General features: G+C 39.3%; 1 protein-coding gene across 1 annotated transcript in view; it reads right to left on the bottom strand.

Annotated features, from left to right (window-relative positions):
* Window positions 1-3,119: 3,119 nt before the first annotated feature.
* The window catches only part of LOC105537582 (DNA repair protein complementing XP-G cells), a 29,814-nt gene continuing 16,142 nt past the window's right edge, over window positions 3,120-16,791 (bottom strand). The window contains exons 8-15 of the mRNA XM_011977234.1: window positions 15,633-16,706; window positions 12,837-13,081; window positions 12,365-12,484; window positions 12,003-12,216; window positions 10,576-10,720; window positions 6,421-6,621; window positions 5,472-5,556; window positions 3,120-3,794 (exon numbers count right to left, since the gene is read on the bottom strand). Coding sequence (XP_011832624.1) covers window positions 3,210-3,794; window positions 5,472-5,556; window positions 6,421-6,621; window positions 10,576-10,720; window positions 12,003-12,216; window positions 12,365-12,484; window positions 12,837-13,081; window positions 15,633-16,706 — 2,669 coding nt within the window. The 3' untranslated portion in view covers window positions 3,120-3,209. The remainder of the gene's footprint in view (window positions 3,795-5,471; window positions 5,557-6,420; window positions 6,622-10,575; window positions 10,721-12,002; window positions 12,217-12,364; window positions 12,485-12,836; window positions 13,082-15,632; window positions 16,707-16,791) is intronic.

The following is a 16,791-nucleotide window of genomic DNA, read 5'->3' as shown; positions in this document are numbered from 1 at the left end:
TTAACCAACATGATGACGATGATCACTTCAGTTATACTGAAGTACATAGAGACTTCTGCCTCCAGCTATAAGCAGCTTAGAGCAAACCTCAGCTTCTATTAGGAATGAGAAAAGCAGATTTTTTAAACACATACACACCCCACACAAACATGCCTCTGTTATAAAGTACCAGAGAGCTGTCAAAGCCGCCAAGAATTCCAGGCATTGCTGTTTCTCGAGGAAGCCAAAGAGAGGACCGCATGTAAGGATAACAGCAGAGCATCAGACAATCTCATAGAACTGTGGAGACAAAAGAGAGTGTTTGTGGCTGACAAGACAGCCAGAACTGTGGGCCCAAGATCCCAGAAAAAGGGGACAGAGAAGCCTGACACTTACCGCCGATCATTCACTCGAAGAATTGACTGATTAAGCTGTTTAAGGCAAGAGGTGAATTTTTGAAGCATTCAGTGGCAAAAGCAGATCCAAGCGCAAAAGAGGAAACATCAGGGCACTCCTGGAAAGCGACTTTCCTGGAATGCAGGGGAAACTAGAAGCTGGAGTCTTACAGAAAAAAACTGCAAACCGGCCTTGAATCTACTTGGTCCTGGCTGGCTGCATTGAGGTGATCTTCCCCTCTGCTGCCTGTCAAAATACACTCTGGAATCTTCTCTAGAGGAAGATACAGAGTACCTATCATTTTTCACATAGACTGTCCAACATTCAGTCAAAACTTACCCAAGCATACCAAGAAACAGACAACAGAAATAAACTCATGGGTGACTTGGATATTGGAGTTATTAGACAGACTTCAAATAACTGTGATTAAGATGCTCAAAAACAGATGACAAGGAGAAGCACACCAGAGAACCGGAATCTACAACAATGAGTCAAATTAAAAAAAAAAAAAGAGTCAAATAGAGCTGAAAAATAGCAATCAACGAAATAAAATACTCAATATATGGGTTTAACAGCAAGTATAAAGCTAAATAAAATATTAATGAGCTGGAAGATAATCAAAATAAGCTAAATAAGCTCTATACATACATATAAATATAAGCATATTTATTATGTACCTAAATAAACTCTAGGTACACCAATGTGATGTGAATAATAAAAAATTTGTGCAGCTGCTGATAATTTTAAATGGGCAACCTCTTTTATATAGGTAAAATAGCACCTTGGAATTTTGAGTTAGGAGATTTCGGTTCAGGTGAGAAGTTTTACCTACTACATGGGTGAATTTGGCAAAACTGGTTAATGTCTCTAAACGTGTTTCTCCCCTTGTAAAAGCATTATGTCTTGGTCACACGGTTAAGAGAAAAAGAAGATATAATATTAAACTGTTATATAAATAGTGTTACAGAACAGGTTTATCATGGTCCTAACCATCCATTTCCCCTTCTTCCTAGGCACATAGATGGGGTAGAAATTCCATTTCTGAGCATATCTAGCTGTGGCCGTATGCTCAGTCCAAGTCGACGAAATGAGAGAATAGTGATGTTTCTAGTCACCCTTCACAGGACATTCTGCTTGTCCTGGACTTTTGTTCTTTCCCCTTCTGGCAGGATGCAATGCAGATGAAGTAGTCACCCAGAATAGACCCCTCAGGCAAGATAGCACCCTAGGGCTTGGCTGAACACAAGACTGAATGACCTCATGGTGCACAACTGCTTCATCAGCTCAGACTGGCCAGACTGTTGAGTAAGAGAGAAGTAATGTTCTAGCTTATTTGGACCATTGTATATAAGCATCTTTTGTTACAGTGGCTTATACTTTCCCCCAGCTAATGCAGTGAAAAACAAAGGTAAATATCTACTAAAGGCATCAGATTAAATTTGTTTAACAGCAAGACTGTTATCCTACCTACAAACATATATGCAGAAAACTCCCAGTGACGAGTCATTCTGAGAAATGAGAAAAACCTGAAAACGTTTTTCTTTCCTCCCCTTGCCTCCAAAAATGTTCTGCTCCAAGTTCCTCCAGAGAAAAGAAGCATGAAGAAACCATTTGAGTTTATTTCTGTGGAAATCACTGTTGACTTTAGAAGGAAGCTGCTAGAGAAGAACGATGGATATACATGACGTATTTGAAATTAGGAAGAAATAATGTGCAAAGAAAAGCAGCTGCTGTAGTTCAAGGACTGGAGAAGTTTGGCTGACAAGTCAACATAAATGAGAGCCTAAAAAACAACACATCTAGGAGTCGTTCAAAGACTGCTGGAGGTTATCTATTTGGATTTTGTTTTTATTGGTGAAGATTTTCCATTTGAAGGCTGAAGGGAAAAGTCAGGAAAGATGGAAATACTAAAGATGCCAAAAAGACAGACCTGGGAAGGCATGTCTGAAGGCAGACGACCCACGCTTAAGTAATTGGTAGCACTCTCCTCCAATCGTTCCTAACTCGAAGCAACTGGGAGCTTGGGAGTTGTTCTTGGGAGAGGTCTCCGCAGGAGCAGTCTTAAAATAACCTTGTCTGTCCACTCTGAACGAACACTGTGTCAACAACAATCAACCTCTGCAGGCCACTCCTAAAGCTGACCCACCTACACCAGTTCAACTCCAGCCCCGAGCCTCCAAATCCATTTACACAGAGGTCAGCTTCTGACAAGTGAAGTCTCGTTTAAAACCCAAACATAATGGTACAGAGGTTCCCATACACTTAATGCTCACAGGTGGAATGATGGACCCCATTTAGGTTTCCTAATTATTTGCTAAAACCACAGCAAACATATTCAAATATGTTCCAGCAGTGAGGTTCCCTCCTGCTATGCTTTTAAGTGGAACCTGAGGGAAAATGCAAAGCCATGGGCAGCAGAGCTAAACAGTTGTGTAAAACTGCCACTATTGTGGAATAAGGAACATGCACATGTTTCTTCTCAGTTAGGTGTGAATGTCAGAGGGAATGCCTGTTGAGAGTGAGTGCTGATCAACAGAAATCTTTTTCATTTTTTTACATGTGGCCAGGAAGGATCAGACATCGTAAGATAACGAAAACATGAAAAGACAAAGTCTGTGAACACAAGATAATATCCAATGATACTTGAAATCTTCAACTAAAAAAGACTAGAAAAGTAAAACATTAAAAAACAAATGTCAAATTTAGCATTTGTATTTTTAAGAACCACACACTAAATACAAAACCCATGCAAGTAGTTAATTTTATTATGCCTTCACAACAAATTCATTACAAAAGGCTGTCATACCTAATTATACAGGATACATATTTTTTAATTAGGTTTTCCTTTTTCTTCCCCTTGCACGTCTCAGTTTCCCTCTTTTCTTCCCAAACACAGATCTGGCAGTCACAAGGACTGTCTTCTCTTTCCCTCCGTCATCATCACTAGAGCTGCTGGTGGTCACACCTCCATTCCTCACAGGAGCTTCCTTCACTGAGTTCTGCAAATCTGAAGCACTGATTTTTGGCTCTTTCGCCGCTCTTCTCCTTTGTACATTCATTAAACTTTCAGCATCCTCACTTGAAGATCCATCAGATGATTCTGAGAGGCAGGTCTCCCCCAAAAATCCACCACACGTATTCTTTCCTTTAGAACCTGAAAGCCTCTTTCTTTTCAGGCTTGATGACTCCTCCAATGTATTTGTTATGCCTCTCTTCTGGGTTTTTCCTTTTGCCTCATCAAGTATCTCAAATTCTTTCTCCATAGCAACCGAAACTGCTTCTATTTCACTGGCTACTGCTTCTCTCTCTTTCCTTAGCATACATGTCACAGCTCTGTTTAGTCTCTGGCTCTTAATACGTTTAGCATCTTCTTTCTCCTGTTGTGCTAATCTAAAGAAGGAATCAATTCGGAGCTGTGTCTAAAAAATAACAAAAGAATAATAACAATAAATCAGACAAGTAAGTCAAGTTTCTGAACCAAATCAACAAGCTCAACCTTGATCACTCACATTGGATTACTATGTCAGAGAATATTAATTCATTATCTCCCAAAACCCACTTCTCTCCCAATGAATTACTGATAGTAATTTTCACTTTCTAAATCATACCTAAAGCACTACTTGTACCATCTCTGTCAACTAAGTCTTCAGTCCACATCTCAAATGAGAAATCTCTTCCTAGATATTCAAAGAGTGTTAAATATTTTTCTGTAGCTAAATGTTTCATCTTCCTCAGGAGGAACACAATTTAATGGGGCCTGTTTCTAAGTCCTACTATATCTTTCTTTTAAAAACATTATCATCATACAATGCCTTTAAGATGCAAGTTCACAGTATATATTAGCAACTGTAAGAAATATTCATGCCTTTTATTCAGCAAGTTCACTTTTAAGAAGGTACTCTTTACAAATAGCTACATATGGGTAAAGCTATATGCCTAATGTTCAGCATTCTATAAAAACTTGAAAATTAAAGGTCCAACAAGTAGACTGAACTAATTATTTAAATCCCTTTCATATGTAATCTAGTCAACTGGAATTAAGAAAACTACGCAATACATAGAAGAAAATATGCTAATAAGTTAGGGGAGGATTAGATATATTAAGTTACACTTAGTATGGTCACAAATAAATGTAGGAAAATTTGTTAACCTAAATGTTAACATCTGTATTAGAGAAGATAAATAATGAGTAGTTTTAATTCATTTTCTTCTTTTTCTAATTTTGGAACAATAAACACTAAGTTTTACAATGAAAAGGGAGATAAATATTATAACAAAATTTATCTGAAATTAAGAAGTCACCAGACACTAAGCCAAATAGCTTTGCTTTTCGGTTGGTTTATAATGTTTCCAGTAGACAGTCATCCAAAAAACAAAGAGAAACTCGTAGAAATGTTGTCTCAGTCTTGTTCATGCTTTTCAAAATTATCCAAGCCTAATGAAAACAGGTTTAATTTAAATATATTATCTCAAAAGCTACACTCTCATTTCTGCTAAGTGGTTCATTTGTATGTACGTCTTGTGGGTTGTTTCTAGTGTGAGCAAAAGCTTGCTTTGCGGGAGTCGGAACATACTCACAGATAAAGCAAGAAGTAGGTACCTAGAGGAACTGAAGGTCACACAAAAGGGCTCCTTCCCCATAAAAACCTCTCCTACTGATACACAATAATGACTGAACTTCTACCTTTCAAGATTAATTTATAGAATTTAAAAATATTAGTACTTATAAAAACTTAAATGATCAGAATCGCTTTGGATTGAACACTTCCTTTCGTTAAAAAATGAAAGTAACGCCAAAGGGGTAATGTATTTACTCAGAAACACCGTAGTGTGAAATCAATTATTAGACTGGTTTTTTCAAAGAAAAAAAATGAATCTGAAAGGACTCAAAAGTTCAGCCCTAAGAGTGATCATAAGAAATGAAGCCAAAGTCTAATTTTTATTTTTCTATTTTCTTCTCTTCTCTCATCTAAATTATCCTAATTTCAAAATGTCTGCTTTATGTCCTAAAATAAGAGAGTTAACTGGTCTTTAACAGCTGTCAACTACAGCCTACTCTTCATCCTGAACTTAGGAGAAGGGTCCACCGTGATTACCTGCTGGGCATCAAGTTGCTTTAATACAGGAAACAAAGATTCATCTGTCTTTGTTCTGTTCCAGCCGAAATACCGCTGACAAAATATGCAGGCAGTTAAGACTTATAAATATTTTGAAACATATTTAAACAAGTGATAAATAAAAAGGTCCAAAGAACCCATTTTTGATTCCATTCCCCATACCTCCTAAGATTTTCCTACTTATAAAGATTAGAGTGCTAAAAGAAAGTAGTAACAAAATAAATTACTCCGGCATAATCATCCGGCACTATATTCTTTTCAATTCTCTAAAATAAAACATACGTAGCTCTCACTGTAGGACATCAAAGACTTGGGACTATGGAAAAAAGGTTAACTGGAATAAAAACAAGTTTCAGATATCCTACCTATTTCTTTGAGAGAAAAAATAAAATGTAGTTGGATTAATTCTAGTGCAAGTTTTGAAACATCTATCCAAATGATTACTTAAATATACACGGAGAGGAAAACCAGTATTAAAAAGGACAAGATTAGTCATCTTTCTTTCTTTCAGAATCAATAATATTTAAGTATGTAGTTGTATCTATGAATGCTTATCACTGCTTATTCAAACTAAGATCCTCTTTAAAACTAAAAAGAGGGGCCAGATGCAGTGGCTGGCACTACTTAGGAGGCTGAGGCAGAAGGATCCTTTGAGCCCAGGAAGTGGTGGCTGCAGTGAGCTATGACTGCACCACTGCACCCCAGGCTGGGTGACAGAGTGATACACTGTTCCTTTAAAACAAACAAACAAACAAACAAAAAACAACAACTAAGGAGAGGGAAAAAGGAGTGAAAAGGAGAACTGGATACTAAGAATATGGGATTAACGGATATTAAGAAAAAATGATCCAAGTTTCTCTTCTGTAAGTTTTAAACCAAACGCATATTTCACAAGGTGTTTCCTTCTCTTTTAAGAAGTAAAGGATATTCTCTAATTTTGTCAAGATCAGGTTTCCCCCACAGAAAGGATCCCTTCGAGTCATCCACCACGGGTTTGAGGTAGGCCTCGGCAACAGCTGGGTTAGGAAAGCCAGGGGTGAGTTGCAATGTCCGTAATTTTTTTTTCACTTTGGTGTCATGAGGATTAGGTCTTATCTTTGGATTTTTTTGAGCTTCATGCCACCATTCTCTGTAAAGGAAACAATTACTTACACAGCAATAAGACATTACAGTTCATGCACTATGGATGAAGAACTAAACTTAGAACATGTAAACTCAAGTTCTAACTCAAATTATATGATATATAGAATATTTTATTAATTTCAGTACGATTAGCCACAATGTATAATGATGGCAAACATTTATGGAAGGCTTCCTCTGTGTTTGGCACTGTGTTAAATATTTCACATGCCCAATCATGACATAAGCCATGTCCTATTGTTACCCCCACCTCACAGAGGAGGAAACTGAACTCAAAAAGAAGTAACTGGCTCCAGATTTCACAGCTGGAATTGGTACAGTCTTCCTCTAGAGCCCACACTCATAATTACACCACAAAAGTTACAACTTCTCTGGGTTTCTTTCTCAGCAGTAAAATGGAAGTAATGTATCTGTGTTATCTACCTCAAATCAAATACAATAATGGATCGAAGAATATTTAATAAAATGTAAATATGCCAAGAAAATGTTAAATTTTAAAAACAGATATATGTATTTAATAAAATGTGACTATTTAATAAAAAGCAAATATGCCAAGAAAATGTCAAACTTTAAAAACATATATATCTGTATATATTTTATATATGTATATAAAACAGATTAATATATATAAAAGCAGAGATAATATAACTTTAAAGTACGATTCCAGTTTTGGAAAAAACACACATATGAGAAAAGTAAACAGATATTTAAAATAAATAACAGTAACTACTATTACTTGGCTGTGTGCTAGGCAATATTCTACACAAGAACACAGCCATTCATTTTCTTCTTTATATTTTATTCGTTTTTCATTGTTTTCCACTGTAAGCCTAAATCGGCGGGATAAAGACAGTATCGCACTCTTGGAGCATCCTGCCATCACGAAGGTGGTCCATGTGGCCTCCTCTTGAGCAGGCAGGCTGTGGCTGACCAGTGTGACCCGAGCTGTGCCGGGCCTAGGGGAGGCCCTCGCCACTTCCTGTCCCCTGGACCTCCTGCTCTTGGCTCCAACACGCTGTGAGGAAGCCAAGCTCCCAAAGTATCCATCCAGGTGGAGAGGCCCCGAGGCTGACACCACCACCTCATCAGCCCTGCGAGCCATCTGAAGGGGTCCTAGCCCAGCTGAGCTGTCCTAGCCGACATGGAACAGAGACAAGTCACCCCCACGAGGCCTGAGCCAGCTTCAGAGGCACGAGCAAAATCAGCGACTACTGCTGTGTGAAGCCACTAAGGCTGAAGGTAGTTTGTAATGTGGTGACAGTTGACCAGAAACATTTATACAATTAGGAAAAAATAAATGCCATCAAAGTTACTAACATAATCCTCACCAATCCATGTACTCAATGGAACCTGAAAAAACGCCCGCAGCTCACGCTCCTCCGCTTCACAAGCTTGCTAGCACAGCATTAGGAACCCACTCAGACCTGCTGTCAGGGCCGGGGCCCGCCTCACCGATGCAGGAGTGCCATCTAGTGTACGAAATGACTAATTGCGGTCTTCCTTGTATTACAGCAACAAAATGCAAAAAGGAAAAAATAATTTTTCTTCATTACTTTTACAACACTCTTCCCAGGAGTGCACTGAGAGAATACCGATAATTCTCCTCTACTTTACTTGCAGATTTTCGTTTTTGAAACTGTAATCATGACTGCCAGTTAGAATCAGCGCACTTGTGAGCTCATCAAGCCAAAGCTATGGTTACCCTTTCAAGCAGGAGGGCCTGGCACTTCACATAAAGATGAAAGGAGGAAGGTGTCTGTCAGTCAGCTGAGCTGGGAGAGTGGCGGCAACTGTAATGAAACTGAAGGATTCATGCTCAGTCCAAGGCCTTGGGGTAAGGGAGGGGAACTGCTGTTGCGCCATGCCAGCTATTTTGAGGTTATCCAGAAATTTAGGCGCAGTATTTTCAGATCTTTTTCCCCCAAGAGAATCCATAATTTTTTGTAAAATCTCCCCAAAGGTAAATGTTGGTAGAAAAATTGAAAATTAAAGCTCAAGAGAAGACTACACCATGTAGTCCAAACCAAATGTGACTACAGCTGAATTCAACCAGCAGGCCCAATGCAGCCCCTAAGAATGAGTTACCAGCCCGGGTGCCCTCAGGAGAGGAGAACAGAAAAGAAAGTGAGGCCACATTCTGATTTTACTGGTTTCCCACCATCCTTCCTGCTCCTTACTCTGTATTCATCCTAAATGTCCTGAGCCAGGCAGGGCGAAGGCTGCTACTATCTGTCATCAACGAGCAGAAGGACCAAAGGCAGAAACTGCTCAAATAGAAAACGATTCAGCAGGCAACAAACGAGCAAAAACTGCTGCACAAAGAAAAGTGGAACAGCATAAACAGGTCATTCACTAAATCAGAAACGCAAACTGTCTATGAACATTAAAAAATTCACTCTCAATAGTTATCAAGAAACCAAATGGAAAAGTCAGATACTATTTTCACTTATCCTCAAATAATCGTTAGATAAGAACCCAAAGATTAAGGACACTCAAATCAATGTCTGTTAATACTTTTTTAAAAATAGAAGTAACAAAAGACATTTGATTAAATTAGTCCTAATAGACCCAAAAAGAGACTACTTGGAGCCATTAAAAATGATATAAATCTGTATCATCATTGATAATAGGCCCTGTTCTAACACCAAATGGGTTACAGGTAAAATAAAAAGTATAGAGCATCATCCCATTCTGGTAAAAAAATATAATACACACACTCAAATGAGTATACATATATATGCAATGTATATGCATCTATATGGGTGAAGAGAAGTCTAAAATTACATAAATTGTAAAGTGTAATCATCTTTTTAATACATATTTATAATTTTCTATGATGTATTTACTTTATTTGTATAATAAAGTTATTTGCAGGTTTTCAAGTTATTTACCTACCATGATGTATGTCTATCTCATAACTCATTCCCGGTATATAAATGTCCTCAACAATAAGAAAATCGGAAAAAGATAAATCAAGACAGTATAAAATACAGCACATTGGTAAGTGTGCTATGACTGGAAGACTGCAATCACTACAATAGTTTCACAGTTCATTTCAGTGATTCCAATCACTGACTTTTCAGACCAGAGCATCCCAACATCTTTCAAACACAGGATATGTAACTGGAGAGAACACTCAAGGATCATTAAATCAGCCACCACCAAACAGCATCTCACGACACAGTGATGGTTAAAAGATGCCACCACAATCTTGTGAATATACTAAAAACCAATGAACTGTACACTGTAAATCGGTGAACTTTGTGGTATGTGACTATATTTCCACTTTTTTTAAAAGATGCCATCAAGGACAAAGAAAAAACTACTTTCCCAGACATACTCATAACTCCTGCCATCTCAGAATCTTCAAAATGAAAAATGTTCCCTGAATATAGCACGACTCTGGGTTCTGGATGGAGCAAGACTTCACCACTGAACACGTTACAGGATTCACACGGTGAGAAACAGGACAGGAGTGCTGGATGTAACATTCCTGGCATTATATTTCCAAGTCCCTTCCTGGCTGACCTCTCTCAGGACACCGGACACGCCGACAAGTACAATTTCCTTTGCTTCTCCATCACCTCCAAGAATATGGGAGTCCTTGAGGGTAAGGCCTATGCCTTACTCGTCTCTCCTCTCCCCAGGGCCAGCATGGTGTCTGACGCATCATAGCTGCTCTGTAAATATGTCAGTGAGTGAAAAGGCAACTTTTACATGTGAAATCCACAGGACTGGTTTTGTACCCTTGAACTAGGATAAGCCCAGCACCACTAAGAACTGACTCTGATTTCATCATCTCTAGAAAACAGAAAACAACCAATACTTCCTGCTGCTTTCTCAGTGAACAATGATTTGTGACAGTTCATGCTGTAAAAAATATTTCTATTTGCTTATTTGGGTATTTAAACAATTATCTGAATTAAAGAAATAAAAGACTTACGAGAATTTTAGGAGAGGTTCCAGGCCATGCCCAGGGAATTCATTGAGAATTTCCATGGCAGTTACACAACCCACAGTTGGTATTCCTTCGGTATAATCACTTCCAAGCAAATAGGCCAAATTTATTAACTTATTCCGGTCCAATCCTAAAGAGTAACAATATTTTTTAATTTTTACTTTATCAAGATTTCTTATATATTTATAAACATTTTATTATATAAATCATATATGTGTGTATATCTATAGCTATATCCAACAACCAAAAATATCTTATTTGAAAATAAATTAATTTATTCAATGGCATTCTGTTAATTTTTTTAAAGTTTTATCCATTCTCATAGCTTTAAATACCCTCTATATGCTGATCCCCAAAGTTAGCTGTCTAGCCTGGGTCTCTATGAACCACAGTCACATATATTCAACTATCAGTTCAACATCTCCACTGGGTATCCAATGAGCAGCTCCAATTTATCATATGCAAACCTGAACGCTTCGTTTCTCCTCCTCCACTGTGCTCCTTCCTTGTCTTACTTAAGGCAGGTCCACTCAACCAGCTACTCAGTATCTGGAATCCTCCTCAGCTTCATTCTTCTCCCGCCCCACATTCAATCTGCCTGCACACCCTAGCACACCAGACCATGGTGGGTTTCAGCGTCTTCCTATTCTCTAACATTAACCCTTGCCATTTCCTCCCTCTTCCTCTCATACTGGCTTCCTTGCTTCCCTAGAACACAGCCCACAAGCTTCTGCCTCAGCCCCTTTCACTCACTAGTCCCAAGGTATCTATCTACAGTGCTTGCTTCCTATTTCCTGCAGGTCCCTGCCCTGAAGTTTCGTGAGTAAATCCTTTCCCAATAACTCTCTCTGAAACAGCACCTGCACTCTCAATGCCTGAAGTTCACTCTGTCCTCTCCTTTACTGCTATATTTTTCTATACAGCACATACCACCAACTGTCAAATTATGATTTATGTATCTGCTTATCATCTGTTTCTCCTACTATTTTACTCTCTGCTCTTTCCCCCTTGTTAAGAACAACTGGCATATAGGAGTCACCAAACATATATTTTGCTGGATGAACAGAAGACGATCAATGCCAGAAACCCGAATACAGGCCCAGGTGCAGGAGTGACTCCCGCTGCTTCCCCTCTCCACCATCTTTGGTTCACTCTGGAGATCTCGGATAACTAGTCAAAGTTTAACTAAGTCAGATGATTAACTACCTAAATATACTAGGACTTGAATTCCTTAATTCAAATGTTTAAAATCCTGTTCCTCTATATAAGCCAAAGATCACTTATATGAAAATTTGCACAGACCTACGATTTCCATCAATGCATCAAACTAGTTCCTTGGAAAGAAAAAAATTCCTAGGACAAATTCTGAAGGTAAGTGTCAGAAAGTAATCAAAAAGACTCTGAAGTCTTACCTAATTGATTGTGAAAGTCCACATATTGATAATATTCAACAAACTTGTTTTTATTAAAAAAGTTTTTATAGACATGCCGTGCTCCAAACAGCCAGATATCACTGTCATCAGTGATGGTTCCGGAAGTCTGATCAGTCAGGTCCAGGATGGCGCACTGTGCCTCTGCTTCCATGGGAGCCTGGATGTAGGGAATGCCGAACAGGCGCAGGAGTTCCTGCAGAGCGAGGGGTACACAGTGACCCCAGGGAAGGGCATCGCCAGGCCCTGAGCACCAGGAGGCGCAGTGCATACCCTCTTCATGCAATGCATTCCCCCGGGGTCTGAGGAAGGTGGTAAAGGAAGCCCAAGCTGCCTGCACCCACCTGGCTTTCCAGGAACATCTGTCCGGTGACAGTAGCAGCGATCCGTTCTTGCTGCTGTTTTTCAGCTTTCAGTGAATTCTGTTGTGCTAGGAGGTTGCTCTCCAGAGTTTCCAACTCCTCCTATAAAATGTGTTTTCATTTATAGATTTATATTAATAATCCAAATGAGTTCATTTGTTACAGAAAGCCTGCATTTAGTCTGACTGAAATTACCAATAAGCTCTTTCTCCTTAGGAAGTACTCCACTGGATTGCTAACCAAGACTCTGTAATATCTTTAGAGATCCCTCACTAAACCACACGGAAAACGGAGTCTATTCCCGCCAGTAATCTACACAAAAACGAAGCCATCAGCAACCACAAGATGTACTGCAAATAGCTAATAAATACTCATCCAGCAACTCCTTAAAACTCAAAACCTACTTAACCCGGCTTCCTCAGCAAGAAGTGAAAACACAATGTTACAGTATTACCAAATTAATATCTTGCCATTCATGGAGTGAATCTTCCGCATCTTTCTCAGCTTCCTGTGGCTCACCATCCACGTCCTCCCTCTCAGGGTTGTCCCTCAGGAGGCTCTCGGGCTCAGCAGGGGCTTCTTCCTCCCTAGTTCCTATCAGTTCCTCTTCGCCTTGTTCTGAGGGAGGTTTGGATGTTTCATGCAATTCTGCTTGAAGTTCCTCATCACTAATCACACTTTGCACTTCAATGAAACTTCCTGTACCAAAATTAAAAGGTCACTTCATCTACAACCAAAACATTAAAATGATCCTGCAATCATCAAGAGCTTTCTGGAGGAAACTGAAAAATGCTACACCCTAAAAAGGAAAGATAAGACTATAACAGAATACATGTAATAGTAGCATTATTATTAAATAAGTGTAATCACAAATGCCTGTACCTTCAAGCCTTTTCAATTAGGTAAACTGGCATTGTCTTTGAAAGTAGAAAACTCTCTTAAGATGTGTATATTCGCTCTATATAAATATGTTCTAAGTTAACTGACATTGTTTTAAAATTCAAAAAGGAGAATTATCAAAGTATATAAATAATCAAGGAAGTTGCTCAATGTTTTTATGCTATTCACACAGCACAGAATAAAGCTGTGACTTAGAAATAGTTCTTTCTCTTCCACTTCCCTTCTCTCCTCTCTTACTGTCTTTCCTTCTCCTTAAAATATATTTATTGGTTCCCTTCCTTCCCTGCAGGTGGAGAGGGCTGGCAAGGCCTGTCCAGTTGGGTTTAAGGAGACAATCGGAACAGAAGAGGGGGGGTCTCAGGACCTGGGTGCTGGCACCAAGGACATAGCTGAAGCAAAGAGGACAGCAGGGCCAAGGAGGAGGCCAGTGGGAGGGGGAGAGGGTTACATATCAAGGGAGAATAAGCAGATGTAAATATATTGAGGATAAGGGGAGCAATGTTTCTCATTGTTAGGGATACTACAAAGAAGCAGGAGGCTAGACTGAACCCCATGGAATTGCAGATATCAGTATAAACTCATGGATTTTAGTACAGATAGATATAGAAATAAATACAGATGTGTGTGTGCATGTATATGTATACATAAATATACTTCCTGGCTCTGTTGCTGAAAGGGCCTGAGACAGTTACACCTCAGGATCCATAAGCACACTCACATCCAGCTTGCGGTGTCTAAATCCCATGCTCCACCGAAAGGAACCAGAGCTCCCTGGTGAAATGGCTGGTTCCAGGACTAGGGCAGAGTAAGTACAAGATATGCCTGGAACAGCTTGGCCAGAAAGTAAGGAAAAGCTCAAAATATAATGAAAAAACTGCCAAAAGCCATTTGAAGGAGTCCCCACTGGCCAAAGCTGTGACAATTTGAGCAACAAAGTAAATTATGACAGTATTGGATTATAACTCACTGAATAAAATAGGAATACAGGAGTCTACACTGATTAAAAATAGTTTTAAAAAATGGGGAGAAGAAAAAGATCTTCCTCATAGGAGGATGTCAAGTAATAATATGTAAGGAATGACGGAGTTAGAAAACCATCATTTGGCAACCAACGTAGTAACAAATTATTCCAGTAAACATCAATGGATGCTAACAAGTGGATGAAAGTTTGTTCAGGAACAGCATATTTATATAGCTCCAAAAATTCCTTTCCCACAAAATACTTATTAATTACAAAAGGGAAATAGTAACTTTTGAATGAAGAAAACTAGCAGATACCAGGAACAAATTGTGTGTGTGTGTATGTGTGTGTGTGTGTATGTGTGTGTGTGTGTGTGTGGTTGACTCTCATTATTCAAAGCGGCTATCATCTATGAAGTCTCTGTGAACACTCAATTAGCCAATACTGAGTCATTGCCCCTAAACGGATATATGTGCATATTCACACATACACATATATAACATATATATGAACATATTTCATAGATATTATCTTAAATCCTAAAAAACCACCATCTTAGTAGATTCATTTTATAAATAAGAAACAAAGTTCAAGAAGCAAATTAGTGACCTGCCTGAGGCTGCCACACTAACAGGTGCCAGAATAGCGATTCAAATCTGGTCCAACTGGCCTGGGGCCGGAGCTTCTTGTTCTCTCTCCATTGCATAATCCCCTACTGTCCCCACCCTCTGTCATCTCAGAGCACGGGAACAAGGCAGAGTGTCACCTTGCTTAACCTCAGCAGAGCACAGTGTAGCAACTCAAGCTTTTCCCCAGCTCTGCAAACGTCCACAAATGACCACAAAGACATTGCAGTGAGTACTGATTTTGGAGTTACAAATAAATTTTAGTGAGCAGGCAATTTTGCAAATATGGAATATATGAATAATGAGAATCAACAGTATACATATGTATACAGATTTGGAGATATGTGATATACATATAGAGGGCCACAGAGAGACCAAGAGAAATTATAAGCTAATGTGGTAACATGCTAGCCACTGAGGTACTGGATGAAGGAACCAGTATTTTATAATATTCTTCCAACTTTTTAAAGTTCATAATTATTTCAAAATAAAAAGTTTTTAAAATCTAGAGGGAAACTCAACTTTACCTTCCCCAAGTAGGACATGTCATGCCTTTAAAAATGATAACAAAAAGCAGAGCAACAGGGAAGGTCAAGATTCATGACCAGCTGTGTGTCCCTGGGAAAGCCATTTCACCTTTCCTTCTACGTCTCTTGTTCCTTATCTGTAAAAAGTAAAAATGGGACTACACAAAAGGATCTCTCAGTTCCTACAGAGGTGAAATCCTACCATTCCAAATTTCTACAAAAGCACAGACACGTACCATCAGATTCACTTTCTTCTGAGTCAATTTCCATTGGTTCCACGGCCTTCGGAATGGAAATCAAATCCTGGCCTGCAGATTCAGTGGTCTGCTGTTCTTGGATGGTGTCCAGAAAATTCTCATGCTCTTTAGCATTAAATGACACCACATTTTCTACATTACCTACTGCCTCTGAAGGGACACTTACTATACTACTCGTTTCTTGCAAACTGACAGGGCCAATGACTTCAGAAGCAGAATTTGGTTTACATTTTGTTTCATCATCACTTGAAAGAACAGAGGAATCGAATTTACTCTCACATGGGCAAAGTTCTTTCTGTTGCTCCAGCACTTCAGCATGTGTTTCATTCTTTGACACAGAATTTGTACAAGGTGGAGGTGCCGGTGTCAGTTCCCTTCCACTCGGGAGTCCAAGTGCGTCACTATGTCTAACCACTGCACTCTCCAGAGGCAGTCGATCTTTTCTGTCCTTAACCATAGACTCATCACTTATCGGAAAGGCTTCAGTCCCCACGTGAACAAGTGACATTTGTTCTTTTGGAACTGAGTCTGTGGGCTCTCTCCCCTCATTAGTGCTGGCTACATGCTCCTCTGCAGAGTTGGCACTGGATGACATGAGTGTTGCAGTAAACGGCATTCCTTTTCCATCTCTCACTTTAAGTCCTTCATTACTGTTCTCGGTGGAGCTGTTTATATGCATTTCTTCTGCTCCTGGCCCTCCCATCTGCACGTTATCTCCAGCACACACTTTCACATCTTCGTCATCATCAAGAGCTCTCTGAATAGCTGAAAGAGTCCGGGGTGATATGGAGCCTTTGTCTACAGCAGCAGGTGCATTCCTCTCATGGGACTGCCTTCGATTCTCACTGTCCAGCTCCTCTTCTGAGCTACTTCCCATCAGGGCAGCTTGCATGGCTAGTAAAGTTCTTGGAGAAGGAGGGGTAGCATCAGGCTCTTTCTCTGTCTTCAGTTTTTCACATGGAGATGGCTTCATGTCAAAAGACATGCTGTGCATTTTGCTGGAAGAAGGAAGAGACTCTGAATCCACTTCTGCAACTGTCTTAGCTTGAATACCTTAAGAAGAATTAAAACACTTCTCACCATGCAGTTTTACAGTGTGACAATACACTTCTAGTAAGATGAATAAGAGAACACTGGT

Source organism: Mandrillus leucophaeus, unplaced genomic scaffold (assembly GCF_000951045.1).
Source record: "Mandrillus leucophaeus isolate KB7577 unplaced genomic scaffold, Mleu.le_1.0 Scaffold175, whole genome shotgun sequence".
NCBI classification, from domain to species: Eukaryota; Metazoa; Chordata; class Mammalia; order Primates; family Cercopithecidae; genus Mandrillus; species Mandrillus leucophaeus.
This window is presented reverse-complemented; position numbering and strand designations above follow the sequence as displayed.